This window comes from Brachionichthys hirsutus, chromosome 22, assembly GCF_040956055.1.
Source record: "Brachionichthys hirsutus isolate HB-005 chromosome 22, CSIRO-AGI_Bhir_v1, whole genome shotgun sequence".
NCBI lineage: Eukaryota > Metazoa > Chordata > Actinopteri > Lophiiformes > Brachionichthyidae > Brachionichthys > Brachionichthys hirsutus.
The window spans coordinates 7387394-7399437 of NC_090918.1; the positions used below are offsets into that span (position 1 = coordinate 7387394).

The window sequence follows — 12044 nt, forward strand, 5'->3', positions numbered from 1 at the left end:
ACACACGTGAAAAACAAGGCCGTTAGAAGGATGATTAATAAAAATCTAAATGAGGAAGTTGGGGAACGTCGGGCAAAGTTTGTGCAGTAGATTATAATAAAATTATCCCCCTGAGTAAAATACTGTGTAGCCTCTGAAGTAAACCTTGTTTGAAGTATAATATTACATGTGCTGCTTTGAATGGAGACCATTTTCTAGCAATGCACCATTTTTAAATTTGCTTTCTCGTCGAGCTGTCCTTCTTCAAACACTGATATAAACGGTACATGAATCGGGAGAATCATTCACTCTGACACGTTTTCACACCAGATTCTCCCTCCATGCTCGTGTCTGATTGGCTGAGGGGGATGAGCACCTACGGTGAATCTTGGAGGGAAATCTTTGGCAGTCTTTACTCAGAACAGATTAATAAATATACAAGTCAATGAATTCTGAGATCAGTGAGTATGTTATTATTTTTTTTATGCATCAAGGAGTGTATTTCCTCCCCATAAGCGTAAATACACTTACAGAATAGGCTTAGTTCTATGAATGCGTGTCGTTTTCGGGGTGTCGTTGTGCAGCGGCATGCGCCGCGATGCCGCAGCATCGAGCCATTCCGCAGCACACGATCGCTGCCAGCTCCCGTTTGCCGGGAGGCCGCGTCTCCTCTCCGTCTGCGATGTGAGATAATGTAATCTCTTGATTAGAATACTCATTACGTGAAATGAGGTTTTCTTATTCATTCACTCGTGTTATTATTTCCTGACCAATCGTACATACGAGGGCCCTTGATTCAGCCCCCCCACCTCGTCTCTTGTTTGTTCTTTCCTTCTTCCTCTCCCCCTCTCCCCCACTGCCTCTGTATTACACCCTTGGTTTCCCAATACTGTTTGTGCACCCCTTGTGCTGCTTGTAATTTCCTTCTTAATCTCATTATCTTGTCTTGCTTTCCTTTTCTCTCACAGCTCCCGCCCACCCTCTTCGTTTTAGCCCACTCTGTCTCAGAGAGTAGCGTATCAGCAATAAGAGGAATTTCATTTCTACTGCCGGCTGGGCGCCCTGACTCAAGTCCAGTTTATTTGATGCTGAGCCAGTTTTTATTGTACGTCTTTGGACGCCCCCGTTGGGCGGGCACCTTGGCAGCTTTGTTTGCCTCTTATCACGAGGATTTTCAGTTTAAATTGAGACTTCAAGCACGAGTTCAGTAATGCTCCTGAAGAGCTCATTTACAAATTGATAACTGATTTGAAGGTGTGAGCAACACACGACCATTTGACTCTCTTGCAGCTCTTACTTATGGCGGTTCACACGTTTGACTTGAGCAGAAACCTCCCGGTAGGTGTTACTTTTCCTCCCCTCTTTGGGAGGTGGGGGAATCCAGGTTGACCTTTCCACAGCAGACACACCAGCAGAAGGAAACAGCCGGATCCAAGGCCTCGGCGGGGAAACACAGTTTGGTTCGTTTGTGACTAGACTTAGAATGAAGAGGAGGTAAATAAGCCTTTGAAATTCAACGTAATGGTTTGAATGAATGTTGAGAAACGCTGGAGATGCTTCTGCCAGCTGTTAGTTTCACCTGCGGATATATTGATTTAAAACACAACGGGCAGACGGATGCTGGAAGCGGGGCTTTAATGCCACTTTGCAAACTTTTTTCCCAGTGACTCAGTCCGTCTATCGATTGTTCACACAATTATTAAATTAGCATTTCTAAGTGTACACCGCCGCATCGCTTTCTTCTTCCTTATCTCTATCTGTGATTGTTCATTTCTCCTTTCCCCACGAGAAACACTTCTGTTCTTCAAAGCAGCCCGTTTTATCAAAGGAATCGCAGCGGTAGGATTTTGTGTGTTTCCACAAATGTTTAATGCGTTCCCCCACCTTAAAAAAAAAAAAATAGACTCAAGCAGTTAAGACGGACAGAATTCATGCGCCGTTCTTTGGCATTGAAGTGTTGTCGAAACATTATTAGACGCCAACCACAAAAATCTGCAAGTTTCCTTTCAATCATTAATGAGAATTCAGTCAAAATATTTCTAATCGGGTGTCGTAGTTCATGAAAGATCACGAATCATAAACTCTGTGCATCCTACGTTAAGACCACCCAAAGGGACTGTTTCATGTAAATGTGCTCGGTGTCTCACACCGCTGATGCCCGTCACCCTTTGACCTTGGCAGCCGTTTTGTTTTGAAGTGCACGCGTCTGTTAATTAGCTTGCCACTTGCGTATTATGCAAAGATTTGCGACCGGGCGATCGCTTGGCGTGTCCGAGTGTGTGACCCGGGCGCAAATGATCTTTTTAATGAGGCGCTCCCTCTCTTTACTTGAGTCGGCCGTTCAGAAAAAATGTGGATAAATTGCGACTATGTGCCTCGTGGAAGGTATTGATTTCACCAGAGAAGGCAAACATTTGTGTTTGGACATTTTCTACGGTCGTTAGACCTATAAGGGTTACGGCATGTGGCGTGGTGCCCGTACCTTAATCTAAACATTCCTCCTGAAAATGAGTCATTTCATTGCTGCGGAAAATTCAAGACAAAGTCTGGATTTTATCTTTGCAATAATAAGACCTGGTAAAATCTGTAGAATTTAACTTCCAGGGAGCGGAACAGGACGTTTTCTTTTAATTAGGCATGAAGCGCAAACTTTGTCACCTTATTCCCGTCCAACATTTTAATCGTGTCTCATTTCTTCTTCGCTTCAAAGAGCCGTCATATTTAAGGGAGAGTTGAATCTCCCATCTGAAGCTCATATTTTCCTGCAATCCGCTTCGTCTTTGATTTTGCCACTCCGTTAAAACGCAGCGATGATTCTTGCCCTTGTGACATATTCACTGCTGGGAACTGTTGTCTTTTTCCTCCTTTGTACTGGTTTAAATCAGGTAATAATACAATGAAACAAAGATTTCATCGCGAGGGAGGCCTGAGGGCTGGAAGGTCAATGAAGAGAGAGAGAGAAAAAAAAAGCATCAGGAGCCAGAATGTGCATCGCTTCTTTTCTATTTCCAAGGCTGCATCCTGCGTTGAGCGTCTAGCGCCACGAGGACAGAGCAAGGACATGGAACAAAAGTAGAATAAGTGTCATTGAACATGCAGGCGCTGCTTTTATTCCTCCATCGACGGGTGGCCTTCAAATGTTTCGACTGTATGTTTGGAGCTGCCACTGGTTACTGGTCGTTCGCTCCTGCTGGAGGAGTTGTTGTGAATGAACTTTCTGGAAATACAATTAATACAGAAGCCTTTCCCTTGGCAGCCAAGGACACTCGAAGGCTTCGACTTCAAACCAGATGCCAGTCGATGCGTCGCGTGACGAGACGCCAGCACTGGGATTTAATATGGGTACAACTGATTTCAATAAAGCCTTGAGAGAGACACAAATTGTCAAGATTGTTCTCTCGGCCGCTTTAGACACGACTCGGGAAGGAGGGCTGAAAATGAAGTGGTATTTTTCTTAATTTGAGCTAATCGAGTGCTGACTTTATTGACTGGCAAGGGGCTCACCTGCAACGCTTGGAGTGATGTTCTCTTAATTGCTCTGATTTGTTGCTTGTTGGAGCCCTAATGGGTCGGACGGGGGATGAGAGTACACTTTCTCCGAGCTCAGGCGGAGTGACATCAAGCCTGCAGTGCCGGTAATGAATCACAAAGGCAGGAGCTCTTCCCTTTTAGAACTCGGCATTTGGCCCCGCGGAATGATCCGAGCCCGAGCCGAGATCCGAGCCGCTCAAGTGCGGAATGAGGTTGTGTTCTGATTGTCAGGGTGGTGCCTCAATTACACCCACACACACACACACACACGCGCGTGAGGACTTAAAAAATGCATCTCACAGATTCACACTTGAATATTGATTTTTGTGTGAAATCGGTTGGCTCATTTCCTTCTCCATCAACTCTTTTGGAACCTTTTAGTAGAGGAAGGCGGAGTCGGAGCTCGCTGAACTAACCTACTATGGAGATGAGGAGAGAGAGACATTCAGACGAGGTGTTTAAATGACAGATTCTCATCCTGAACAGTTAAGAAAAAGAAGGAAAAGTGGGGAAAGACCTGAGTGTGTTTCCAGTTTATTGCCAAATCAAAGTCGTTGAGAGCCTCGGCGTGTTTGACACGCATCATTTCCGGGAATTCACTTTTCTCATCCTGTAATAGTAGAATAGTAGAAGAGATTATCTTTGTATCAACCGAAACAAATGTCTTTGATTATTTCCTGTTGTCTGATCTCACAAACTTCACTGAACCTTAAACAATAACCTTATGAAATGGCTCTAACTCGAACGCTTTCCCTACACATTTTATTTGACCAATTTTCATGGAAAATAGGATTTTTAAGGCGACGAGTTTGGCGAGTGAAGACAGAACTTGGAATGGAGTGCATGTCATAAATACATTGTCTTTAGCGTCTTCTTTTGCTTTTTCAACTTTGATTTCTCCCCCTTTTCCCTCCTTCTGTGTCACCCTCTGCCTCCCATTCCTCTCTCCCTCTGTCTTCCCCTCCGTCTTAGCCATCCAGTTAATTGCCTCCAAAGTTCAATCTGTCTTTGGGCTAATGCGATTTAAGTAGAGTCGGAGCCCCTTTATCAGTCCACTGCTGGCATTTCATTAGGTCAGCTTGAGCATTGGCTCACAAGCTGGTTTGGGGGGGGGGGGGGGGGGCAGTCCATCAACTCATCGTTAGTCATTAATACACTGATAGAATTAGCTGCAACAAGAGGACCTGGTGTTGCCAGGTTTTTTTTTTAAGTTGTTTTTGGTTGGGTGGTTGTGGATTATAAAGGAACCACCTCACTATTGAGCAGCGCGGTCCAGGATGGATCTCCGTCTGCCCGGCCATTACTCGTGTCCCATTCTGGAACGACTCGCACGGTGTTTCCGGAATTAGACGCACATGGGCTCAATGGCCCTGCTAAATTATGAAGCTATTTGATATGAGAGGCTATTTTAGAACATATATATATATATAGAGAGGGAGCGGAATGAAGATGGGTGACAAAAAAAAAAGGGCATGATGGGCAAAGGTGGATAGAGAAACTGATAGAAAATCGAAACGAGGGGAATGAGAGCGCTTGAATAATGAGAGCAAATGAAAGGGATAGGGTTAGAGAGTGAAGTTAACTTTCTGTGCCTGACCAGAGTTCCAATGTTCCTGCCCTCAGCTATTGTTAGAAGCTGATAAGATTTTCATGAAGCCCGATCAGACATTGATGAATTTCACCATGGATCATGCGGGGGAAATGGAGAAGTCGAATATGTATGGCGTGCCAGTGGAACTCCTCGCTTCTTAAAGTTTGGATATTTATATATCTTTTAGGATTGGCTTCATAGATGATGCGTTGTCATAGTTTGTGATTTTATTTGTTTCCCCTTTATTCAAGAAGACTGGTTGATGACAAACCGCAAAAGGCCACGAGTGGGAATTGAACCCAGGCTGCACTGAGATCCTCACTTCAGGACCCTACTGATACCTCTAATCTTTGACTCTGCTGTTTTTGACTTGTGGTAATATGTGTGTGTGTGTGTGTGTGTTGCTTAGGTTTTGCTAATGGAGTATCTGGATGTGAAGAACAGTCGAAACGCCACAGAGCCGTCGGCCCAACTCTCCTACGCCAGCACCGGCAGTGAGTTTGCTGCCTTTTTTGCGAAGAAGAAACCACAGCGGGCGAAGCAGTCGCTCTTCAAGTAAGGTTCACGCGCTTCTTTCGCTGCTTCTCTGCTTCTCTCTGCATGAGAAAAATCAAATAATACATGAGCACAGAAGTCTAAAAAGAGCTAAAAACTGTACTTAAAGTTAGATCTCATGTTCAGCGGCTGCAGCTCATCTCAATCATTTCTTCCCTTGCGTTGCGTGTGGTGTCTTTGTGTCTTTGTTCCCGGTTGTTCATCCTTCTGTATGTTTTTGCAGGTTTGAATCATCTTCCCATGCCATCAGCATGAGTGCCTACTTGAGAGAGCAGAGGCGAGAACTCTACAGCAAGAGCGGCGAATTACAAGGTGAGGAGGAGAAGAGAATGATGGACTAGGGAATGGGGGGGGGGGGGGGCAATATGACAAAGTTCAGATACATACAACAGGTGGAGGTGGTTTAATGTGGTAGGGGTGGGAAGGCGGGTCAAGAGGTTACACTTGTGTGGGCAACAGGAATGTGGAGTGGGAGACGGGACAGGCATGAAAAGAGCGAGAGAGCACGATGACATCGCAGAATCTGCCTCAAGGAAGAAGCTTTGAAAAGCACAGGGACACGGGCGCACACACACACACACACACACACACACACACACACGCACACGCACACACACACACAAGCTAGCACATTGAGTGAAGCAGCACAGCGAGACCCTGGAGAGTCTGAACTATTCAACTGCTCCCTCTCCCTCTCCTTCCCTCTCTGTTCCTCTGCCTCTGACCTTGAGGTTTCAATCAGAAGTGCGCTGCTTGTCTGCTGCTATTCCTTTCGGGTTTTTTTTCCATCCACACTAACTACTCATTGGCGTTATTGTGTTAAAATAGAGTGTCGGATCCAGACAATGGCGAGAAGTGCTCGCTATTGTTTTCTCCTTCCATCCTGTCAGTACCTGAGAAAGAAAAGGAGATAATATATACATGTATATCTGGCTGAATGTCTCTGAGCATTTATAAGAAGGTGACATTTCTGTGGGCTTTTCATTTCACCTGTCACAATGCGTAGTAGCGCCGGCCACCAGCCCACAGGCCGGGGGCCCTGAATGGCTGCAGAGAGATTGAAGGAGGAAGAAAGCATTTAGAAAGTGAAATAAATCGGCTGTGATGGGGGGGGGGGGGGGGGGGATATGTATTGAGTCACTGTGAAGGGGATCTCTCTCTCTCTCTCTCTCTCTCCAAATTAAACTTGCAGCAGGATTGATGAGTTCTCCTGGCTGTGGGATTGCTCAGCACTTAAAGCTTCGTCATGCGTGTCTCTTCGTCTCTCCACTTGGAGTTTCCGAAACTTTTCTTTTCTCAAGTTGCTTCAAGTCGATGCCGTTGTTAACTCGGGAACGCAGCTTCGGAAATAAGACTTTGATTGTTTGCTTTAAATCCAGCTATCCGCCGTTGACAAAGGAAGAAGAAGAGCACTCATGCTCTAAATAGAGTACCAAGTCAGAACTTCAGGAGGTTTTTTTATGTATTTATTTTTTCGTGGACTTTGTGTTTCTTAAATGTACCGCCGTACACGCCCTGGTCATTTGGTCATCAGTGATGTTTGGGTAAACCGCGATATGAATTTTCCAACCTCTCCAAAGTCGCATATCTCTAATGGGTCTGAAATTAATCTGTAATATCTGTAATGTATGCCTCCCGAGCTTTGTAAGGATCTGTAATATATCATTACCCACATGCACGCAGCCACTCAGGCGCATATTCGCATGCCTCCCATACACATGGAAATAGTGGGGGGGGGGGACCTAATTGCTTGCCTTCCCTACTGAAACATGTCTGGCATGCTTCAATTAATCCAACGGCTCATCTAAAGACTCTATTACGCCTCCATATGCAGCCACATCTGGAACGCACCCGCTGAACGCATGCGGCGAGGCCGCCAGCGAGAGGGCGCCGGCGTTCACATGTGTAGAGGAGAATTCGCTCTTTGTCAAAATGTTTGTTGTGTTTGTGAGGTTACTTTAGAAATCACAGGGCGTCCAGATTCAATCACATTCTCAATGAATAAATTATGAAACGAACAAATTTCCCGCTATGGATGTTGTTACCACTCCCATCGCGCTCCGCCGCATCTTTCCCGACCGGAGACTTTTACATCCTCGCCCTCTGCCTTTTTATTGCCTTTCTATTGCCTTTCTATTGCGTGGTGGAAGCAGCGGATGAGTCAGAGCGCCCCGGTGGTCATCTCAGAGGTGAAGTGTGAATATATCCCAGTAACTACTGCCGCGCTGCACTTTGTATTTCTTTATTTTACACCTTACTTTGTGTCGCCGCTGCTCGATACATTTCGAACGATATTGCCTTGCCCCAGGGCACGTTTGAAGTGACCCCCCCCCCCCCCATGCCTTTCTGCGACTGCCGTACACGAAATCGCCGCATGCTTTCCCTGGATATTCACGTAAACACACACACACACACTTCAGACTCCCATTCCCGAGTCTCTGCCACCTCTGACCTCCCCTCCCGCACTCGTGATGTATTCATAATCATCTTGGTTCCAAATCTATTTCACACATTCCGTGTTTCTCTTTTGATATTCAAATGGCCTCATTCACAGGCTGTCCAGCAAAACAAAAAAGGCCCGAGTCCAATCTACTTCCAAACGGCTTTCCTCTGCCCACCCCTTCATATCGCAGGCTCAGTGTGAGGTGGGAAAAAAAAAAAGCCAGCGCTGTATTAAGCCCTTCTTGTTTATGTATAACAGCATCATGTCCCCTTGAGAAGGGAGAGGAGGAGGAAGAGGAGGAGGAGGAAGAGGAAGATGAGAGTGACAGCTGAGACTGACTCGAAGTGGTGTTCCTTGTCAAGCTTGATTTGAAAAAAGGGTGCAAATGGAAAAATGTCTTGTGGGAGCCACGGATGGAGGTGATGGTAGGTGGGGGGTATCAGGGGAGGGGGCAGCAGATGTTGAGAGCCATGTGTTCACAAATGTGTGTTTATGTGGATATCCGTGTGTGTGTGTGTGTGTGTTAATAACAGGAAGTAGCAGAAGATCTGTCTTTCCAAATTCCAAATGATGTGCGATTTCTGGGGCATCCGTTCCAGGAAAAAGAACTTTCCTTTGAGTTCTTCTGTTCAATCAAACCCAAATTCTACAAAAACTCTTGGATTATGTTACAGGGATCCCAGACACCTGTTTAGCCAAAATCATGCCTCTTTTTTTTTTTCTCCTTCTTTGTCTTCTTGCTAGTTCGCGAGCGCTCCATCGAGATGCGATGGTTCCCGCTCTCCTCTTTCCTGGAGTTACATCCTCTCTTCCGCTGCGCTGGGATTGACACTTTAATAGATTTGTGTGTGTTCTTATCCGTCGGTGACTGAACATGAAAGACTCAATAACAGATTAAAAAAAAGAGATAATGAACAAATTAAATCCTGTCAAAGTAATGTTCACACGGTGGTGTGTTCACAGGGACCCACCACAGACCTGTCATTAATAATCTCATGCTTCTCAGGGGAACGCTGTAAGAAACGCATTCCCATTCTCCTCCCCATTGTGCTCTGTTCTAGTAAAACTAATCTATAGATCTGGGTTGATCTTTTTTTTTTAATTGATACATCAATTGTCGTCTGTGTATTAAAATAAAAATGCTTCTCGATTTTAGCTCCCAAATTTACACCCGATTGATTTTGATAGGCATCAAATACACAAAGGAAAATGATTATTAGCAGACATAAAATGATGTCTGCTAATAATTCTTAGAAACTTAGTACACACTGCTATTTTATACAGATTACGGGCACATTAAACTTTAAGATGGCAACGCTTCCTTTATTGACTCATCCTGCAGCAAAGGGGAGAACAATAAAAAGTAGGATTAACAATTTAATAGTCTTTTATAGATACAGAATATAACAGCCTCCTTCAGCGGCTGTTAGGGCTAACGGTTATCATACAGCTGGGTCGTGCAGAAAAGGAACCGATGACGGCCCTCGTATATACGCTGCGCATGCCATGTATGACGTGCTGCGACTGTATGACATGTGACCCGCTGTGTGTGACGTGTTTCTTTTCTTACTCCGGTGCCAGACCTTTGTGAAACGCTTTGTTCCAGCTGCGACGCGCCTCTGTTTCCTGACAGGCTATTACTGAGAAAAGACTTGATTTGTGTTCGGCATGAAAGCGAATGCGGAGCAGCTCTGAATATTGTACAAAATAAATAACTAACATGAGCACACACACGCGTGTTCACAATGCTTGCAGACGGGCATTTTATACGCGTATTCACTCGGGCTCATCGTGTTCAATAGATAGTGTAGATAGATTTCTCTGAGGTTAATGGGTTAAAACATTCAAGATGGGATTCTCCTCCCACGATCATTCAAAACACACAAATGCAACATTTGAGTTGTCGGATTCTCGTCTGCCGTCGGAGCAGTGATTGAATTACAGTAGCTCTGGTGCTGGACTGGAACATGGAGACAGTTTTTAAACTGCAGTCTAGGCTCGCATGGTAATATTGTCAGTATTTCACTGAGTAGTACTTCAACAAACTACTGTTTAGGAACCTGGAGGGTTAGGAGCATAATAATCATAGAAAAGACATTGCAGGTGATTATCGGTAAGTGTCATTTAAAGACCGACATTAGATTTGCCGTCTTGGACTTGTTTTCACATCGTATATTTGTGGACCTTCGAAACGTTTGTGTTTTACCGAACCATGGCGGATTTGATGCCATGGTATTACACGCAGATTTATTTCACAAAGAATAAGCGGAACTTGTTCTTTCACATGACGTGAAGTTTGTCGCTTCGCTGAGGTGACAGACGGAGGTTGTGGAGGAAAACAGGCAGGGAGAACCCCCCCCCCCCCCCCCCCCCGACAGACAGGTGGATGCAGAGGACAATGAAATCAGACCAAGGTTGTAATAGTTTACACAGCGCAGACATTTAATCAGAGGAAAAGAGCCAGGTGTATTTTTTCAACCCGAGGCTAATTTTAATCAACATTGGTCCTGTCATCACTTTGCAGCTTCGGCTGTCACCTGTGTGTTTACTTTTAATCTCAGACCCGATGATTGGGGGGGGGGGGGGGGGGGGGGGGAGATGGAGGGATGAACAAATGAAAAAAGGGAAGGGAAAGAGAGAAGGAGGCAGGAAGGACATGTGGCACTCAAAAAGACCTTGGCAACCGTAGTGCCAGCATTCGGTAGCCAGACAAATAAACGACACATGCCTCTTGCTTTCCCAGCATGCAACAGGTTGTTCTGGTGGAGCAGAGTGCGTGAGGGTTGCTATCTTGATTTCCTGCTGGGTCCAATCAAACGTGTTGAGTGTTTTTCTGGTCAGTTAGTTCTCCTTGTCTTTAGGGAGAGACAACACACACACACACACACACACACATTCAGAAATCATTCTTGTTTTTTTTTTGACTGATTCAAAAAAAAAACAAAAACATTTTTCAGCAGTCAGGGTTTGTCAAACAGTTGCAATTAAGAGAAGCAAATGTTTTTACAAGGAAGATCTCTGCTGGTGCCATTTCCAGCTGTTCAAAGGATTTTTCCCTTTTAATTAAAATAATTTCCCTTTCCCTTTCTTTGCGTCTCCGACGGGACATTTTGTATGTATTGTCACACCACCGCAGACAGATGTGCATTCATTAAACCCAAGACCGCAGAGCCACATTGTGTGCCAGAGTGAGACTTTTTAATAATTAATCCAGCTCGATTTACTCCTGAATTTATTTATGCTATTACTTATTTATGCCGCTTTCTTTCTTTGCTGATGGGTAAATTTGCTCTGCTGGAAGGTGGAGCAGCAGATATCATCCCGTCAAATTAATTTTAATAATAGAAGGCTTCTCGTTAAGACCCAATCAGATGTGAGGGACAGTCTGAGTGGAACGGGCTGCCAGGAATTGACCGGAGAGTCGTACATTATTGACAGGGGAAATCGTTCTAATTAGATCAGCAGGTTTCACATCTGTGAAAATGCAACACACCGTCTTTGTGATTCTTTCACAAGTGTGCACACACACACACACACATACTCAGTTGTGAATGAAGAATATTTCCCAAATTGATGACTCCCAAACTCATTTTCCTAGCACAACAGCTACAGACCAAAAAGGCCATTCAGGTTGTAAATTTGATTATTCTATATGGCAATTTCTATTTGAACATTTTAGATTGAAATATGCAGTGCGGGCAAACGGCAGCGAGACCTCGATCAAGGAGAGGCTTTGCCTCACTCTACTATTATAGGGCACCTTGCACCAATTGTCCGGTCAGAGTGATTGCAGTTTGATTCTCTCCAATCGACACAACAATAATTTGGCACACCGCCTGCAAATGACAGATCAGAACGCTGCAATGTCCTTAATAAGTGGTAATAATAGTTCTTTATGCAAACAAATGAAGTCAAGTTGGACATGCGTGCACACACATACGCCGT

The 12044-nt window shown here is 44.8% G+C and overlaps 1 protein-coding gene across 1 annotated transcript in view; it reads left to right on the plus strand.

Moving 5' to 3' along the window:
• Window positions 1-5193: 5193 nt before the first annotated feature.
• exoc4 (exocyst complex component 4) overlaps window positions 5194-12044 on the plus strand; it is a 51552-nt gene continuing 44701 nt past the window's right edge. Inside the window, exons 1-3 of the mRNA XM_068755560.1 lie at window positions 5194-5241; window positions 5511-5656; window positions 5880-5968. Of these exons, the coding sequence (XP_068611661.1) occupies window positions 5194-5241; window positions 5511-5656; window positions 5880-5968 (283 nt within the window). The remainder of the gene's footprint in view (window positions 5242-5510; window positions 5657-5879; window positions 5969-12044) is intronic.